A 20,697-nucleotide genomic window follows, 5' to 3' on the forward strand; every position below is an offset into this window, starting at 1 on the left:
GGAATCTGGACTGCTCTTCAGACTGGAGAGGAAGGGGGAATGGAGTGGGGGGAGGGGGAGAAGAGTGAGGAGAGGGGGAGGGTTGTTGGGGGAGGGGGCCTTGTGTGGGAGGAGGGGGAGGGAAATGGGAATCGGGGAGGAGGTGGAAATTTTAATTAAAAAAGAATAAAATAAAGATAAAAAAATTAAAAAAGTTAGCTAGGAATATTCATAAGCTATTGGCCAAACATAGCTATAATTAATATAGTTTCTGTGTGATTATTCACAACTGGGTGACTGAGAAACAAATGAGCAATCTCTGCCTATATCCCAGCACTGGAAGAATCTGAGTTCATGAGTTCAAGGCCAGGCTAGGCTACAAAATGTTAAGCTGGCTGAGAGGAGACTCGGGGGTTTACGCTTCTGCCGTCCTCTTTCTTTTCAATGCAGCAACCGAGTGCGTTGACGCCAACATGCAGATCTTTGTGAAGACCCTGACGGGCAAGACCATCACTCTTGAGGTCGAGCCCAGTGACACCATCGAGAATGTCAAGGCCAAGATCCACGACAAGGAAGGCATCCCACCTGACCAGCAGAGGCTGATATTTGCCGGCAAGCAGCTGGAGGATGGCTGGACCCTGTCGGACTACAACATCCAGAAAGAGTCCACTTTGCACCTGGTGCTTCGTCTGCGTGGTGGCATCATCGAGCTGTCCCTTCGTCAGCTTGCCCAGAAGTACAACTGTGACAAGATGATCTGCCGCAAGTGCTATGCACGCCTGCACCCCCGTGCAGTCAACTGCCGCAAGAAGAAGCGCGGCCACACCAACAACCTGCGCCCCAAGAAGAAGGTCAAATAAAGCTGGGGCCATAAATGGCCCATGACCTTGGGACCAAATGAAGTCCCCTTCCATCGACTGGAGCAGTAAAAAAAAAAAAAAAAAAAAAAAAGAAATGTTAAGCTGTCTAAAAATGTGTGTGTGTGTGTGTGCGCGTGCGTGAGAGAGAGAGAGAGAGAGATAAAGACATATGAAATAGTGTACCTCTCATCTCATTCCTGATTTCGCAAGAAAATGTTCTCAGTTCTATACTAGTGATGATGTAGTTTACAGATTATTATTCCTCTATAGAGCCTACACTTCAAGGCAATTATATTCTTAATTAATTTATGGACTTTCATCATAAATGGTCAGTTACCAAATGCCTTAACTTCCATCTTCTGAAATCGTTTTCCTTTTCATTTCCTAATAAGGCAAGTCTTGGCAGCTTTTAAATGAAAACAAACATTTCATTCTTCAACAGACTTAGTTTTAAGATATATTTCTTATAAATGTTGATGAATTTAAGTTTGTTTTAGTAATAAAATAAGCTGATCAATTTCTGATTCAGAGTTTTCATCTTCTCATGTGATGGAGGTGGGTCTTGTATTTATCTGTTGCTTTCATTGATTAATTAATAAAGAAACTGCTTGGCCTCTGATAGGGTAGAATTTAGATAGGCGGAGTAAAAAGAACAGAATGCTGGGAGAAAGAAGCCAAGTCAGTGAGTTGCCATGATTCTCTCACTCCAGACAGATGCAGGTTAAGATCTTTCCTGGTAAGCCAGCTCGTGTTGCTACACAGAATATTAGAAATGGGTTAGATCAATATGTATGAGCTAGCCAATAAGAGGCTGGAACTAATGGGCCAGGCAGTGCTTAAAAGAATACAGTTTCCGTGTAATTATTTCGGGTAAAGCTAGCCGGGTGGCGGGACGCAGCCCTGCCACAGCTCCCACTACAACACTCATGTTTAATTTACTATTCTTGGAAAATTTTTAATTTTCTATTTCACTATTAAAATTTCATTATTAATAGCTAGATCTAGAAAAGCATGTAGCCCTGAAGGTTTTATTTATTTTTTTTCCTTTTTTTAAAAATTTATTTATTTATTTATTAAAGATTTCTGTCTCTTCCCCGCCACCACCTCCCATATTCCCCCCCTCCCCCAATCAACTCCCCCTCTCTCATCAGCCCGAAGAGCAGACCAGGTTCCCTGCCCTGTGGGGAGTTCAAGGACCTCCCACCTCCTTCCAGGTCTAGTAAGGTGAACATCCAAACAGCCTAAGCTCCCACAAAGCCAGTACGTGCAGTAGGATCAAAACCCAGTGCCATTGTTCTTGACTTCTCAGCAGTCCTCATTGTCCGCTATGTTCAGCGAGTCCAGTTTTATCCCATGCTTTTTCAGACCCAGGCCAGCCGGCCTTGGTGAGTTCCCGATAGAACATCCCCATTGTCTCAGTGTGTGAATGCACCCCTTGTGGTCCTGAGTTCCTTGCTCGTGCTCTCTCTCCTTCTGCTCCTGATTTGGACCTTGGGGTTGTAGTCCGGTGCTCCAATGTGGGACTCTGTCTCTGTCTCCTTTCATCGCCTGATGAAGGTTAGTATCCAGGAGGATGACTATATGTTTTTCTTTGGGTTCACCTTCTTATTTAGCTTCTCTAGGATCACGAATTATAGGCTCAATGTCCTTTATTTATGGCTAGAAACCAAATATGAGTGAGTACATCCCATGTTCCTCTTTTTGGGTCTGGCTTACCTCACTCAGGATAGTGTTTTCTATTTCCATCCATTTGCATGTAAAATTCAACAAGTCATTGTTTTTTACTGCTGAGTAGTACTCTAATATGTATATCTTCCACACTTTCTTCATCCATTCTTCCATTGAAGGGCATCTAGGTTGTTTCCAGGTTCTGGCTATTACAAACAATGCTTCTATGAACATAGTTGAGCATATACTTTTGTTGTATGATAGGGCATCTCTTGGGTATATTCCCAAGAGTGGTATTGCTGGGTCCAGGGGTAGGTTGATCCCGAATTTCCTGAGAAACAACCACACTGCTTTCCAAAGTGGTTGCACAAGTTTGCATTCCCACAAGCAATGAATGAGTGTACCCCTTACTCTACAACCTCTCAAGCAAAGGCTATTATTGGTGTTTTTGATTTTAGCCATTCTGACAGGTGTAAGATTGAAAGAAAAAAGGAAGGAGGGAAGGAAAGAAGGAAGGAACGAAGGAAGGAAGGAAGGAAGAAAGGAAGGAAGGAAGTTAATTCTTGGGACAGGAGAGAAGGCTCAGTGTTTAAGAGCACTGGCTGCTCTCCCAGAGGTCCTGAGTTCAATTCCCAGCACCCACATGACTGCTCACAACTGAGTGTATCTGTAGTCCCGTGGGATCTGATGGCCTCATTGGTGTGCAAACAAAACACCCATACTTATAAATAATTAAGATAATTTTTAAAAAGAAATTATTTTCCAAGTATAGTATGTTAAATTTGAGTTATATGTCCTTAATAGTTACAGAAAATAAATTGGCCTTATTCCTTCCTGTGTCAATGGATGACACTGAACACAGTGAACTTGGGGGTGTGACGTTTAGTTATATTGTTGAATACAGTAGCTTAACATTATTCATAATACATAATTATGATTCTTTGTATCTTCTTTAACCTTGAATATTCATCCCATACCTGAGAAATATTCCAATGCATGTGAGCTCCAGGGTGGGTCCAAGTGCTGGAATCTTCCTCTCAGGTTTTCTCTGTGTATATAAATTAAGCACTCTGTTCAAGTCACTGCCCATCTGTCAAGCAAGAGAGACAAACACAGAGGGACTCATCTCAGTCACTTAGTTTCTTAGGCTCTGACCTTTCTGGGATTCCTGTGCTGTGCTTGCCATCTCCACACCATTTTCTCTGAGAGTTATCCTCAAACATTCTCTGAATGTGTGAAGTGCCCAGAACAAATTTTTGGAATGATCTCAGGCATAGCTAAACAACATGTCTTTTTGATGGTATAGTTCTCCTATACAATTCACTTTCAAAAGCAGTTAGAGTTCTGAGTCCAAGTTCATGTGCACGTGAACTTTACGTCTTATCGCTACAAATCAAGAAAAAAAATATATCAACTCACACTTTCCAATTTGCTTTTGTGTCTGGGGAAATGTTCTGCGGAAGAAGAAAGTAAGAAAGCTTGATGAACTCAGAGAAGACTGGAAATTGCTGAGAACTGGAAATCCCCCACTTACTCATGGCCACCTTACTGGCCCTACCTGGTACCCATTTCAAACCACACACACACACACACACACACACACACACACACACACACACCTGTGAGGTGAAAAGAAGTGATACTGATATACAGAATTTGAATTAGTTTAATACAAACAAACTGAAAATCTGGTCCATGAGAAGATTACAGACTTTCCGGTACCAACTTCACCCACTAGAAGAAAAAAAAATTATTTTAAAATATGATGAGCAGGTTGTCACCGGAAACTGTCTCAGGTCGGAAGTTTGTGGTTTCTTTGAACATGTACCACTAAGGCAGCTGCCGTGATAAGGACTGTACACGCTGCCTTCCTGCTCCGCTTTGCATCTACCTCACATGACATCATTTCCCTGCAGAAACCCCCTCCGGATTCTTCATATAAGGTCACACATGAAGGAGATCAGCACCGGGTTTTAGAGTCTGAATGACCTCTCCCAACTCTTGCCCAAGCCTCAGTAGCTTTGAGTCTCTGTTTTCTCAATTATGAAGTGCTAATAACAACAGAGATGAACATATACATATGGATATCGCTTCATTTCAATATATTACTCATGTAATGAAACCCATACAATATTTCTAAAGAAATGGAAAGATCAGGGATGGTGGCACATATAATCCTAGCACTATGTGGTGTGACCAGCCTGCGCTAAATAAGAAGCTCTAGGTCAGCCAGAGCTACATAATGTGAGAAAGACTGTGTACAAATTTCCACAAATCAAGCAAAAATGGGAAGGTGACTAAGACTTCATTGTCACTATACTATGTCTTATAAAGATATTAAGAAAGAATTAAACCCTTTGGGATTGATTTCTCAGAAAGTTTGTTCTGAATGCAAAGGAAGCAATTGAAACCCCAGCTCCCCACACTATACTGTGACTCTGCCTATTTCGTTCCTTTTGTTTAACAAGTCAGTTTTAGTTGTGTTACCAGAAAAACTGTGGCAGTTAACAAGCACCTCTTGGTAGTGTAATGGTGGCTTTTAATAATTACAGCAGGACAGCAGACATGAGTCAGACAAGAGTTGGCCAACCTCTACACATGGGTGCCACCCTTGTAAGAACTAAAGACACTTTCCATTTCAAAAATAAGGAAAGGAGAGGAGAGAGTGAGGATGGGGGAAGTAACAGGGGTTGAAAGTGGTTTATGACAAAATTTTGACACAAAGTAGAGGCTTTTGAAGATTGTGAAGAATAAGAGGGCCAGAGGTATCCAGGAGGCAAACAACACATCTATTCTTAGTAATTTTTTTATTGTTATTTTTCTTGGTAGTGACTTCATTCTCCCACTCACATGAGTATTGACTTCAATAAAATGCTTTGGATGTCCTTTAAAAGCTAAGTAGGGGTAAATGATTTCATAAAAAGGGCAAGTGTTTGATTAGGGAGAGAGACTTGTTTGCAGAGGTGATGTGTGGTATTAAATATAAACAAGAAGATTAGCCACAAAGACCCATCTTGGAATATAAAGAATCAAAGAAAGAACATGCCCTCCATAGGGAATGCAAATTTAACCCTCCTTAAGCACAAGGAGAAAGTCAGTACAGTTGACCTGTGGAGAATATGAGGGGAAAATGAGAGATGAGAAGTACCTTCTTAGAAAACAAAATCATTTTAAAATAAAGTTTGCCTGCCAGACTGTCCTGGAATATTCAGATTTTGAGGACATATCCATGTCATAATGTTTAAAGATATTTATCAAATTATAAACAATAAGAAGTCTAATTATCATTTGTGACTAATGACATATATGTGAAATGTATATAAACCACGTTGTCCATAACAAATATACATAAATGCATATATAACTGTGTATGTAGAAGATCAGTGCAGTTGGTTGTGGTTAAGGACGCGAGAAACCTAGAGCACTGGAGTGAAAATCTTAGCACGAAGAACTTGCTTAGAGGTGACTGATGAGGTTGCAGCAACTTCCTCTGTCTGCCCAAGTTCCTGACACACAGCAGACATGTTGCATTGCATCAGCAATGATGCTGAGAATTTTCGGTTATCATTTCCTAGTGCCTCTCCTCAAATGAAAAGTCTTCACACACCAGACTCCCCCTGCATTATACAACAAAAAACCCTAACATCTGTAGAACATTAATTTTTCAGTTCACGTTTGTTCTTCATGTAACTCTCAGAAACTGCTGGAAATCGATTTGATTTGCAGGTAACAAAGCCAAAAATTAGTAGAGCTGTGTAGACTTCCCACATACACACTGTTAACAAAGACTTGAATTTAAGACTTGCATGCATCACTCAGCACCATTTAATGGGTTCCTTCAGTGTTCTAGGCTCTATTAACGTATGAAAGATCCCCGATAAACAGGGAAGATAAGTCCCTGGCCATAAACACCTTACTCTCTTGAAGTTAGATACAGAAGCTGATAATAATTTTAAAGGCTTTCATAAGTAGAAGAACTAGAAACAGAAAATTTTTTACATGGTGTTTAGGGAAAGTCTTGCTGTGGAGGTGATATGTGGTATTAAACATAAACAAGAAGACTTAGCCATGAAAAATAAAAAAACCTGAGATTATAAAGAACAAAAACAAGAACACTCCCTCCTCAGTGAAAACAAGTTTATCTTCCTTAAGGAACAAAATGAAAGTCAACTCATTTGATCTGTGCAGAATCTGTGGGAAAGTGAGACTTGAACGAAGATTCTCTTTTTGAAAAATTTATTTATTTACTTCGTTTACCTGCCAAGCTGTCCAGGAATATTCAAATCTCAAGGGTAGTTAGTACCTAGTTAGGGGAATTAGATTTCACCTTTCATGGTGTAATAGCTGATCTTCATTGACAGACTGACTGGGTTTGGTTATCTAGGAAACAGACTTCTGGATGTTTCTGTGAAGGCATTTCCAAAGAGCTTCAAATCAATCAGAAGTCTCACCCTATGGGCTATAGAAATGACTCAGCCATTAAAGTCCAGGTTTACAATCAAAAACATAAGAGAAGACCCACCCTAAATACTGATGGCTACCTACCATGGATTTGGGTCATAGAGTGAAAAAGAAGAAAGCCAAGTAGACTGAGCACCAATCTCTCTCTCTCTCTCTCTCTCTCTCTCTCTCTCTCTCTATATATATATATATATATATATATATATATATATATATATATATATGTGTGTGTGTGTGTGTGTGTGTGTGTGTGTGTGTGTGTGTGTATGCATCCACAGTGTCATAGTGTTCTGGATCCTCTCGTATCAATCGTCATTCAAGAAAATAACCCACAGACTTGCTCATGGGTCAGCCTGGTTATAGTATTTTCTCAACTTGGGATTCCTCTTCCCAATTGACTATACTTTGTATTGATATAAAACTTGCCAGGACAGGGTGCATACTAACAAATGTGAACATTGAAATACAAAATTTGTGTTAATCAGTTCTGTGAAAGTCCTCCTTTGCATGAGGAAAATGAAAAAGGTTAAAGTAATTAGAATATGTGTATTTGTGTGTGTATATACATATGTCATACACAATGTTATATGCCAGAGTGTGTATATATTACATGCATTAAATACATTGATATAAAAATGTATATATAATCAGAGTATATTTAATGTATATGCGTGCATGTGTGTGTATGTTGTGATCAGACACCTCATCCTTCTCTTGTTATTCCCTTCCTAACAAGATTGCCTATATATTTTTTCAAACTATGAGCCAAAATTATCCCTTCATTATACTGTTTCAGTCGTGTATTTTGACACAGTGAAGTAACTAACACATTTGAGACTCACCAGAGGGGAAAAGGCAAGTCTTATTGAGGGTTGCTATTGCTGTGATAACCTCAGCGATCAAAGGCAGCCTGGGGAGGAAAAAGTATATTCCATCTTAAAACTTCCAGGTCACAGACTATCACTGAGGAAAGTCAGAGCAGGGATTTAAGGCTGGAACTGAAACAGAGACGGTGGAATAATGTTGTGTATTGGCTTGCTCCCCATGGCTTGTTCAGCTTGTCTTTTTATACCATCCAGGACCACTGCTCTAGGGGTGGTACTGCCCACAGTGTGCTAGACCCTCTACAATGATCATCAAGAAAATAACTCACAGACTTGTTCATGTGTCAGTCTGGTGGTGATATTCTCTCAATTGAGGTTTCCTCTTCCCAAATGACTCTACCTTGTGTTGATATATAACTAGCCAGAACAGGGTACCTACTGGTAAATATGAACACTGAAATATGAAGTCTGTATTAGTCAGTTCTTTGAAAGTCATATTTGCACAAGGAAAAGGTAAAAGGCTAAAGCAATCAGAATGTGAATATGTATGTATATATATCAGAGCATGTGTATATTATATACATTATATATTACACACATTATATATAGTGTATAATGATATATATATATACTATATCAGAGTATATATGTAATATATATTATTTTATATATTTTTTTATTGCTATGGTAGAGCTCACTGACCAAAACCCACTTGGGAAGGGACAACTTTCTTTAGCTTACACTTCCCAATCACAGTTCATCATAAAGAGAAATCAGAGCATGAACTCAAATCATGAACCAGAAAGCAGGAACTGAAGCAGAGACCTTGGATGAGTGTTGTTTACTGGCTTACTCCTCAAGGCTGCCTTCTTATACAACCCAGGATCACCTGCTCAGAAGTGTTGCCTTACCATATCAATTATTAATCAAGTAAATGCCCACGGGTTTGCCTATAAGTCAATCTGATGGAGGCATTTTCTCTGAGGTCCCCTCTTTTCAGTTGGCTTCTTTTCAGACTGATAAAAACAAACAAACACAAATAAACAAAAAACCTAATGAGAACAATCTAGCAGGTCCAGTGGCCTACTGTGGCTCAACTGAGATTAACAATAGTATACAGCACATCAATTCAAAACAGATGAGAGAAAATTGGGACAAAACCACATACTATGACTTTTCCAGGGGTCACATAAGTAACATTATTCACTCCAGAGAAAGCATCAACAATATATCAAGGAAATTACTCTACCCATGTTCAACATGGTGAACCTTTGCAGTACGTGAGTGAGGGTTTACTTACTTGGCATAGGTGGGCTCAAAGGCAGTTTTACCACACTATACAACCCAGGCTTGTTGTGACAATCCTCTTCCCTCTGTGTCTTATGTGTTAGATCACTAGTTACCACATCTGACAAATACTCCAATATTTTAAATCAAGAAATGGTCTTTTCTTTTATTATCCAGCTATAATGGTTCTTGAAGATCCACACAGGAAACTTGTGCTTTAACTTTGCTCTATGTCCTTGATTCAGAAACCTATTGCTATCATAATATCCTGAGGAGGAGCTCACAGCTGTAAATTTCTCTTTCTAGACCATGTAGATACCCGAGGCGGGGGACAGGAAGAAACAGAAGTTTCAAGTCTGGGGTGCACTGCTTGTTCAGATGTTTTGGAGGATTGAAAATGTAGAGATCTTTAAATCATGAATTGATCATGAAAAATTCCACCAATATCGACCAGATAGATGCTGGTCAAGGAGCTTGTTGCCAAGCCCAAGGACCCAAATTCTATACCTGTGACCCATATGTGGTAGGAAGGAACTGGCTCCCAGAAATTAACCTCTGATTTCAAGACACATGTCTTGACACATTCCTTACTCTCCTGCAATAAATCAATACATATAATAAAAACATTCAATAAAAAGGTAAAATAAGTACATTGCTGTGGCGTGAAAAATGGAACCTACATCATGCATCTGTCTCTGCATCTGCCTCTGGGTGACAACTGCAGACAGACTCTTTCCTCTCCCAGAATTCTCCTGTTCTCATTGCCCTGCCTCTACTTCCTACCTGGTCACCCTGCCTCTATTTCCTGCCTGGCTACTGGCCAATCAGCATTTTATTAAAAAGAAACAGAGAAAGTCAAAGAGCATGCAAGATGTGACTACCTCACCAAAAAAGGTACCAAGCCACGTGGCTAACATAGACAAGTATTATGGGCTAATATAAGTTTTAAGAGTTAATAAGAAGCCTGAGCTAATAGGCCAATCAGTTTATAATTAATGTAGCTCTCTGTGTAGTTCTTTGGGACTAAACGGTGACAGGACCAGGCAGGACAGAAACCCCAGTCAACAAAGGGCTGCTGAAATGACTCAGTGGATAATGAGTCAAGTCTGATCCCCTGAAACTACATGGTAGGAAAGAACCAACGTGACTCTTGCAAGTTGTCCTCTGACTTCCACATGTGCACTATTTCTCTGTCTCTGTCTCTGTCTCTCTCTCTCCCTCCCACACACACAGACACAGTCGGGTTTGGGGCTGGAGAGGTGCCTCATCACCGATGGTTCAGCAGTTCAGAGTGATTGCTGCTCAGTTCTCAGTTCCCAGCACTTCATCAGGAAGCTCACACTACCTGTGACATCAGCTCCAGGGAACCTTCTGGCCTCTGTGGGAACCAACTTAAACATACATGACCCACACATACTTATGCATAAATGTAGAATAAAATAGTTTTTTAAAGTTTAACTAAAGGTAAAGAAATGCTTTTTAAAAAATACATTTTGTATATTTGTGCTGCATTTTGTGCAGTGCCAGAGGAGCAGCTAGTTGCAATTGAAGTTCTATGTGTCAGCCCACCAGAAGGGAATCTTAGATGTGTTTATAAGGTCTCAAAGTTCATCACAGCTGAAACAAAGCTTTGAAAATAACAAAGTTAGATTAATATGTTTTAGTTAAATAACTTTTAGGTAAAATTTCAATAAAATAAAGTTTTAGAAAGACACATAGTTGAATACATAATTCTTTAAGGTCAGGGAACAAGAACAAAGCAGCCCAATTATTACTGGATGACGAACTCTTCTTGCTAGGTTTGGTTGATGACCAAAGGTTATGATTAATTCCTTATACCCATTTCTGCCCTCGGTCTCCTGGTATAAAAAATATATTTATATAAGATTGAATGGATATGTACCCTAAGGATTTAAACTAGAGATGACTGATTCCTTTTCATATATAGAAATTTAGGTTTGTGATTCCCTTAAGATTCCTTATAAAATTGCCTTACATTTCAAGATAAGCAATAAAATAATTGGCCCTTTCTTTGTACCTGTAAAATTCAACCTACTAGTCAAACACCTGACAAGAACACCTTGCCTGCCTGCATGGTTAAGCTATAAAAAGTTGCTTAGGAATGAATGTATGTGGGTTTTGGGGAAAGTTTATCACCTGTAATACATAAAATATTTAATCACGTGAGGGAGATGAAAAACATGTTTTTACCTATAGTCATTCACTTGAGAAATAGAAAGCAACTATTATGACTCTTGTACTGCCTGGTGGAGTCTGTCGGTGTATAAAAGCTGTGAAGAACATGAGAGGAGGAGAGAGACTAAAGAAAGAGAGAGAATAATGTAGAAAATTATCAGGAGAGTTTGTGAGTGCCTTTTTCCCTACTCCCCAGAAAGAAAAGTCAAGCCTCGCTGACTCCATGGATTTCTATCAAAGCCCTGTGCTGTTGGAGGATGGCTCCCAGACAGCGTTAATTTCGCCGTTAAAGAACTTAGTTAAGGACCTGCTTATAATAGAGGTTGGCTGTGATTCTCGCTGCCTTAGGGTTTTTCAATACTAGGGTCTATGAAAACCTCTTCATCCCACTCAACAGGCATGAGTTAGAAGAGCACCATTCTCCGAGTTAATCGGTGTGCTCTCTCATTGCATCTAGACCTTTCTGCATGTCACTTGGCACTGAGTTAATTAATTACCAGAAAGTAAGGTTCTTTCTCTTGCTCACAGAGAAAGAACCACTAAGAAAAATCCTAAAGACCTAAAGGCCCCGCAGAGGTGGGCTTCTGGGAAGACATGTGGAGAGAAGGCTTCTGTTGGGAAGGGAGAGGGATAGAGGAGGTGGACTGAGGCCAATGTAAAGTTTCTTCTCGGCTGTAAGGAGGTCCTTAGATTTTAGGGCACTTTCGGTGAACTGATACGACGGACTTATAAACGCCACCCCATCTTCGGCGCAGGAAAGCTCCTGGGAATAGAGCAGCACAAGGGTCACCATGTACTTCTCTGTGTCTCAAGCAGCAAATGCACCCGCTGGCTTGTCTCAGGTGTCTGCATGGCAATTTCCAGCCTACCTGAGCATAGCATCTCCAGAAAGGTTTATTCCACAAACAAGACAGCTTTACTCCAGGAGTGACTGTGATCTTTGGGCTCCAAGGTTATTAAGCAGAACGGTGTTTTTATCCTTTTGATCCTCACATGAGAGTCACCAAATGGACACTTTCTGTCTCTGTTTTGTGCTGTGCTTAATAACTTACCTGGATGAGACCGGTACAATGGGAAGATACAGGAATCAGAACCACATTTCAAATATCTGAGGCCAAAGACACCTGAACTAAATAACCTACAGGATGGGGGTGAATACAAAAAGATGTGCTGCAGCGAAGCAAAGGAAGTCTGACAGTGGAGGATGACAAGAAAATGGGCAAGGGACGATGAAATAGATAACTGAAGATAAACAGTTTTAGAACACAGCGAGGAAGTTCCAGACCACAAGCTTTCTGTTTCCTGCACTAAAGCAACTCCTGACTAAATGACACTTGAAATTACTAGTCCTTGAGGGGGAAAGAAGTGAATATTGCACTTTTGAAATTCATAATTTCCTGAATAAAACCTGTCCAAGTTAGAGAAAGAGCCACGAGGATACAAATTTTCAAGTCCCTACTCAACAGTCCACCTTCTGGCCACTAGCAATACTTGGTACATAATGGATATTCAATAAATGCCAATAGCCGCATGTTCAAGGAAATGCATGAATAGGATTACAAAAAAAAGTTTGCCCTCTCTTCCAGTGTTTTTTCCATATCAGATACAGCAATCTCAAACCTTTAACTCTGTGTTTAGATGATGCTACTTGCTAAGTTATTTGTGTTTTCTTAAAAAAATGGAAAAGATATCTTTAATTGTGGGAAAATCCCATTTATCTTTTTCTCCTGAGGCTACAGTTGTGAGAAAGCGCATTTCAGACAGCAGGGAAAACCCACAGCTCACCACAACAACACAGGGTGAAGCGTCTGGGCCACTGGAGCATAAATTAAAGAGAACTGGCAGAACTGAACAAGTAGGAGGGAGGAGGAAGGGGTGGAGCCAGATTAATGAGGTATAAAGGCTGAAACGCCTCAGAGACCAAGGCACTGGCAAGACAGCTTCAGCAAGGACTCACTGTAGACCTCTTGAGATACGCCAGGGAAGTCAGGAAATCTTGAGAAGAAGAAAAGATGAATTCTGAAGACTGCTCCATAACGGAGACCAGCTCTTCACATCTGGAGAGAGGGCAGAAGGGTAAGTCGTGTGATTTCTTACATTCTGATATGATCTTTATATTTGATGTAAGGGATAGAGTGCAGAACGGAGAGATAGAAATCTTTGGAAACTTGCTTAGGGCCTATTTCAGTGTGTAAAAGAGAAGCCAGCCATAGGTAAACACCTCTCTGGCTGTAAGAAGACAGAATACTTGTGTGAGAGGGAGACGTATAAGTTTCAGAAGATCTTTAATTGACTTTTCCTTTGAATCGATGTATATCATTTCAACTATTAAATTTAAATGGAAAATTATCTGCCTTAGAATAGTTATTCTGCATCATTTTCCCATAACCATCTGTCCATAATTCAGGAGCTCTTACCGCTCTTTATGAAGAGCTGCTTTCCACATGAACAGTTACGTTCTTGGTCTTTTCTTGTATGTTTGCCTGCTTTCTGTGTGTCTTGTCTCTTCACTTCTCTCACCATGAATCCTTCAGTAGCTGGAAGCACACAGATATCCAGTCTTAGAGAAAACAGATTTACGCACCCAAGACATCAACAGTGTCATGTGGTGATTTGTTAGGATGTAGTGCTTCTCTTCTTTCAAATGTCATCTTCAGCCATGACATTGTCATTGAAACTCCATTCTTCCATTTTATCTTATTTCTCTCGTTCAATGGTTTACTTCAGTTTCCATAACAACTATCCGTTTTCATCATTTTTATCGAAACATGATCACCCTGCACATTTCCCTCTCTTCTTTCTGTCTATTCTACACGCGTTATGCTTCCTATTGCCAGAATTTCCCCATTCTGTTTGTATCTGAGTGATGAGGAGCCTCAAGCACTTAGCACTTGGGAGCTAGAGTAATTTCTAAGCAAGAACTATCCAGTTAATCAAAAGACACGCTTTCCCAACACAGTCAAGACAATTAGTGAGGAGGAAATTATTTTCTGAGTGCTTCTTTGTCATGTTGATTTATTCTTTTAAAAAAAGCCTCCATTAAAAAAAGCCTCCATTATCTTTAAAAACTCATCTCTTATTTGAAATCATGAAGTCAAATACAGATAAATAATATGCAATATTTTAGAGACCTAAATCACCAATACCTGTGTGTCTCACTTAAAAGGAAAAAATATAAAAAACAATAATGAGACTATAAACAATAGTGGAAGGAACAAAGACCTAATACAGAAAATCCCATCCTGGCCTGGGTCAGCCCCATCTACCCTTGTAAGTTTAACTTACGCTATCATTGCTAGAACCTTAGCAACAAAGGAATCAGCAGTCTCCGTTTGGGTGATTGGAAGGTGGAAAATGGGTGGATCTGTTTTCAATCTCTCTGTTAATGCACAGGCCTCAGAAGTGTGCTGTTAGTGGGGATGTTTTGTTGCCTAGGTGACGGGTTGAACTGTGGTTAGTATTGACCCTCAGTGATGGAAATCAAGTGTCACATGGGAGCTTGTCTTCACACTGTATTCACCAGGTGGGTCAATGGGTTGAGCTTGCTGAGATCTAGGTGTTGTTTTGGAAATAGATGTGTTTGCTGTGGAGCCAGAGTTATTGATAAATTGAGTCCAAACAGCGTGACTGGTTATTATATGTTGAGAAGTGAAACTAAACCCGTCTCTGAATTTACCACTCAACTGCCAAAGACTACCCCTGAAGATAATTGTGTATGGGTGTGAAAAGGAAGGCAGGAGAAAACAGACCCTGACAGTATCGATAAAGGCTTCTCTTAGAAGACCCGAAAATGGATTTTCAAGGGAGGGGGCGGGGAGACTCCTAGAAAATGCACAAGTTGATGATACTAGCCACACTGTGCCTTCTCCTTAAGCTTATCTGTAAGGAGATGATATTTTAAGAAAAAGAAAAAAAGAATTCACAAATTTTAAGATCCAGTCTACAAAAATACTCTTTCGGTTGTAAAACATTTTCCTCATTGAAAAACTACGTTTTTGTAATGAGAAAAAAAATTGAGACAGGTTCTTACCTTGCAGATAAACCAGCTGCAAACTTGCTATTCTCCTCTACCAGCCTCCTGCATGTTGGGATTACAACAGTGGGAACTGATTATCACTGGTTATAATGTCATTCAAGGAGCCATTTCACACTGCAGTTTCTGTGATTTTTTTTTTTTAAATCATGCTGGCAAATTTGGGAACTTACAAGGGTTTTCTTGTGGGATCACACTATTTTGAATCTTGAGGGCTCATCCTGCAAATAAACGAAATCTAAAATCTGAAGCCAAAAATTGGCTTTTCCCTCTTTCCAGTCACCTAACATGCTAGAGCAGACATATTTCTTCCTGTCCAGATCCTGACATTTCTGTTGTTTGATTGTTTGTTTGCAGTTTTTGTTGTTGTGCTCAGAATTTGTTAAAGTTGGCTTAATATTTTATATTGATGGAGCAACACATTACTGTTTTTAATATTATGTTCCTCAAGAAATAGCAAATGCTCAATCTTAAAACCTAAATTCGTAACCATTTCTCTTCCTTTTCAGATCATGGCACCAGTATACATTTTGAGAAGCATCATGAAGGATCCATTCAAGTTCCTATCCCTTGTGCTGTGTTGACTGTCTTCATCATCACTTCCTTAATTATAGCTCTCGTTGCCTTGAATGGTGAGTCTATACTTCACGAATTCTCTTATAGCCTGTAGCAGTAAGAATTCACATACAGCAGAAATGAATGGGTCTCAGCCTGATCTAGTTAATCAGGCCTTCTGATTGACTGAGAAACATCTCACACACCAGAAAATGGTTAATTTTATGATCATCATGAAATACAATCTATGCTCCCTGAATGACGGCTGCAGCAATTTTATAAACACAAAAAGTATCTGATTTATATATCATGTGAAAGAGAGCATGTTTATATCTGAATAGACATTTAAGTCTAAAAAAAAATGTGGACTTTTCATTCATGTTGTCAAGAAAAAGAGTATCTAACCTATAGATGGACCAAAAAGTGGCCAATAATTTTATCTTTTAGCTCACACCAACAGACTAGAAACTGAATTATTATAACAGATAGATCTCCCAGAGCCCGCTGCGTAACGCTGTACCACCATGCATGCTAAGACACATCTATGTCTTTTAAAAATAAGAAATGTTACAATTTGAAGAAATACCCCAAACCATCCATCTTATTGTATTTTTAATTGAAAATAGTTCATATAGTATCTCATGATCACACTTTTCTTTCCTCCACCTCCTCCCAGATATCCTCATGTACTTTATCCTATGCTTAAAATGAGTCCTTCATTCCTCTGATTCCTGTGTGGGGTTATTGAGATTCTAAACGAGTTTTGAATCTAGAACTTACAATATGTGTCCCCCCCTTCTCTTAGCCTAAATGTTATTTTTGAGATTTCCCCACTTTCCTGACACTTTCTGGTATAATGACCAAGAGAACACAGCCCTCTGCTCACGTCCCTTCCTGTGATGAGGGACCTTGGGCACCAGACAGATGACAGCTGAGGTATGATTTCTTCTCCCTAACTAAGAGCAGAGCATCTGCTAGACTAGGTTTACCTGTGAAGAGGGTTTGGTGTCTTCTCTTACTAAAACAAATGATCTTACTGTCCACAGTGGGCCAGTACAACTGCCCAGGCTTGTATCAGAATTTGGCATCATTGGACCACCGTGTTGCTTCCTGCCAGGACGAGTGGGTTGCATACCAGAGGAAATGCTACTTTTTCTCCACCGCAACCAGCAGTTGGGCCTTGGCCCAAAACTCTTGTTCTCAAGATGATGCTACACTCGCTGTTATTGATTCCGAAAAGGACATGGTAAGATTCACAACTGATTTCATCAAATGCTCTTGATTTTTGTTTTTATCCTGATGCTAAGTGAGGTTTGTAATGCAACTTCATTGTGCTTTAAGATATTTCTGAAGCGACATGCTGGAAGACAGGAACACTGGATTGGACTGAAAAATGAAGTTAATCAGACATGGAAATGGGCAAATGGCAAAGAATTTAACAGATGGTAAGTCACAAGAAATCTCTGTCCCTTCTAGACTGACAGTTTTTTTTTAAATAAAAACCTTTCTTGTCTCATTTTTATTTCTTTTTATTTTTACTCTCTTCTTTCTTCTTTTTAAGTTCTGTTGGTGGTGGAGGATCAGTTCTTCATCACACAACTTTGATCACTTCTCATGTGTATTATGCTCCTTGGAATTATTTAGAAGCCGCCTTTATTATTAAAAATCCCTCAAAAACTTCTATTAATTTTTTCTTGGCAAACACTAGTGTGAGCAACAGTCTTAATGAGTTTGGGCATGGTCCAGGAACACTTCTGAAGATGGTCAAAACAGCTGTTGGGAAAGAGTTACCTATTTCACTTCCTTTCCAAGTTCAGGGACAAAGGACCATAATTTATGCCCAATTATAAGTGTCTATGAATCTGCGGAAACCTCCCCATAAGCAACAAAGACACTCCTGTTACCCATCATTAAGTTATATTTAAAGTTTTGAGGGGCATTCTACAAATTTTGTGTTGATCTTTTACATCTATAATCTCAGAATGAATAAATTCCTCACTCTCTTAACATTTTTATAATAACTGATACAATAACAGTATTAAAATCTATATTTTAAATAAGGCGTGGTGGTGTGCACCTTTAGTCTCAGCACTCAGAAGGCAGAGGCAGGGGACTCTCTGTGAGCCCAAAGTCAGCCTACTCTAATAGTGAGACCCTCTCTTGAAAACAAATTGTATTTCTGGTAAAGGGACTTTTAGTATGTGTTCCACGGTTGTATACCTACAGCTACAAAGGAATACAAGAAAACCACTTATTATCTAAGTAAAATAGCTGTACTTGATGAAATTAGCTGTGATTCTTACCATTCCCTAAGCCTCCCAAAACTGTGCTTCTTGAAAGATCTATGAACTAAAAAAATGATTTTGAACTGCTCACCTACCAAAGTCAGGAAAGTAAAGCCTTTACTTCTATCTGCTTTCTCCATCAAGATCCTCCTCCCCTGTTGTCTGTTGTCTTTACATATTAAGCCCATGACTACTTGGTTGCAAGACTTGTGTTCTGTGCTTCCTACTCAAGGAACAAAGAGAAAAGGCAGAGGTCACCTCAACATTTATTCTCATGTAACTGGCCGGAAATGAGGACTGGAAATAAATATGAGTGTCTTTATGGTTTGACAGGTTCAACCTGACAGGGTCTGAGAGGTGCGTGTCTCTAAACAGCACAGACATTGCTACTGAGGACTGTGAGAAGAACTTACACTGGGTCTGTAGCAAGCCCTCCAGATGACAAGGAAGCCTTTATCTAGATGACTGTGCCATGGATCCACAGGACGGTTGTGTGACTGGATGCTACTCTATGGTCAAATTTTTCACAAAGACCTCACAGACCAACTTTACATCATCCTGAGACTCTTCCATATAAGACTGTGGGACATTATGGAGAGACTCCAGGATCTGTATTGGAGTCTTCCTTGACCATGAGCTGAAAAAGTCACTCACTGATGAATAACCATATCAAAAAAAAAAATGAGAGGACAACTATGAAGCCTCATAGATGCACTTTATATTTTAAATCTAGAATGAATAAAATGACTAGCTTTAGAGTTACTATTTATTGCTGAGTGGCTGCGACAGCCAGTGCCTTCAAATTTGCACTATTTGAAAGGATTTGGGTGGTAGTAAATCTGAATGTAGATATGGGAAAATTTGGCTGATTAATGATTTTCTTAAACTCCGAAAGTATTCACAAGTAGAGCAATGCTTAGGACACCAAGCTTTGCAATAGTTTCCTCTATTAACAGACCTTTGTCACATTATTTTGTCAATTGTCTTTCCCCAAAGTGTAAGGATGACCTTTTCTTTAACTTCCTCAGTGTAGGCAGCTCACTTTCAATGGTACGTATTTCTTTGTCTTTAAAAGTCTTCTCTGCAGTGAAGAGACAAAAGCACACCTTATGAGGAATATTTGTAAAGCATGTTTCAAAGTGCTGAAAACAAAGTGCAATATGTGTCATGGCAGATCTCTGTTAGGACCTACATGATGAGGACTGACCCTTGAATAATTCCAATCTTGTTGAATAACCTATTTGTGTCTTTCCCAGTCCATAAGATCACATATAGTACTTTGTTCAACATATTTCCTATGTGCAATAAAGTGTTTGTGTATTTGTTTGTATTTTAAATCTCTGTATAATTTTAAGCCGTTTCTATGTATGTGAAAATAAAAGAATGGACACAGTGGTTTCCAGAAGTGCTCTTTCAAACTGCATTCAAAATTATGTTGTGTCTTAGTATTGAACTCCTTCCAAAGTGGGATCTCTAAACCCATAGGTGACTGCAGCTCACAGACCTCACCAGAGCTTCTTTATGGAATGGGCAATGGTTAATACAAAGTCTCCAAACTGGTCAGAATGTAGAGAACAGACAGCTGTGGAGTGCTCAGTCACAACTAAACACTCTCCCCAGAAAGGTTCAGTCAACCTCATGGAATGGGGGCAGAAATATTGTAAGAGCCAGAGGGCAAGGAGGAGTGAGACAAAATAGTGTTTGGGGGTTATGAGAGAACCACTGTACACATAAACTCAGAGCAGCTGTGCTTCCCTGCACAAGACCAAACCTACCAACATCTGAACAGGATGGAAGAAGGGAGTCATTTCTCCTAGCTGAGGAGCTATTGACAGTTGACGGCTGCTAGGAGAGGGGCAGTCAGTTTTTACTCACAAGTATGTCCCTAGTAATTGACTATGCTCTAGTGAATGACCCTATAGTCATACATATATGGACAGTACTAATTAGACCTGTTGCGGGAGGTCCTTCCGCTCCTCCAGCCAATAGCCGCCAAGATACCAGCCCATTGGGGCGTGGTATCTTTCCCTTTAAAAAAAGCAGCCACTTCCCTCCTCTCTCTCTTTACTTCCTGCTCCGGTTCCGGCGACTAGACTTCTTCCTAATTGCGTGCGCAGAGGGCTGTTGTCTGGGACGGTGATCTGTAAGTTTATTCCCCTTTAAATAAATACCACCCTATTAATCACAATTCCAAACTGGTGTGGGATTGTTTATGACTTGCGCCTTTATAGACCCAATGGGATGCAAGAAATAAAGGGAGTTTATGATGTTTGAGGAAGTTGGAAGAGGAGGTGGTGGGTGATTATGATTGGAACACTTAGTATAGATATACGGATTACTCAAAAAGTAACTGTAAATTACATAATATTAGAAAGAAGAAAGCAATAGAATGCTTTTTAAAAGTTGTCCACATAGCAAAATCCTAGCTTTATGGTATCTTTTTATATATTTTCACACATTCATGCTAAAATGATACATTTATTTTTGTGTATACTGGATATTCTGAGTCTTTGGTCCATGTATTCAATGGTCTAAAATCATCTTTTCCA

At 39.7% G+C, this 20,697-nt stretch overlaps 2 protein-coding genes across 2 annotated transcripts; both read left to right on the plus strand.

Moving 5' to 3' along the window:
• The first annotated feature begins 431 nt into the window (after positions 1–431).
• LOC130883101 (ubiquitin-60S ribosomal protein L40-like) lies at positions 432–875 on the plus strand. The gene has a single exon (XM_057783314.1). The coding sequence runs from the start codon at positions 453–455 to the stop codon at positions 837–839; it is 387 nt and encodes a 128-aa protein (XP_057639297.1). The 5' UTR covers positions 432–452; the 3' UTR covers positions 840–875.
• A 12,341-nt stretch (positions 876–13,216) lies between these two features.
• On the plus strand, positions 13,217–19,500 carry Cd69 (CD69 molecule). The gene is made up of 5 exons (XM_057785565.1): positions 13,217–13,351; positions 15,818–15,940; positions 16,910–17,109; positions 17,205–17,308; positions 18,482–19,500. Exons 1-5 carry the CDS (start codon positions 13,288–13,290, stop codon positions 18,588–18,590), a joined length of 600 nt encoding a protein of 199 aa, XP_057641548.1. The 5' UTR covers positions 13,217–13,287; the 3' UTR covers positions 18,591–19,500.
• The last annotated feature ends 1,197 nt before the right edge of the window (positions 19,501–20,697 follow it).

The sequence above is a fragment of the Chionomys nivalis genome, chromosome 1, assembly GCF_950005125.1.
Source record: "Chionomys nivalis chromosome 1, mChiNiv1.1, whole genome shotgun sequence".
NCBI lineage: Eukaryota > Metazoa > Chordata > Mammalia > Rodentia > Cricetidae > Chionomys > Chionomys nivalis.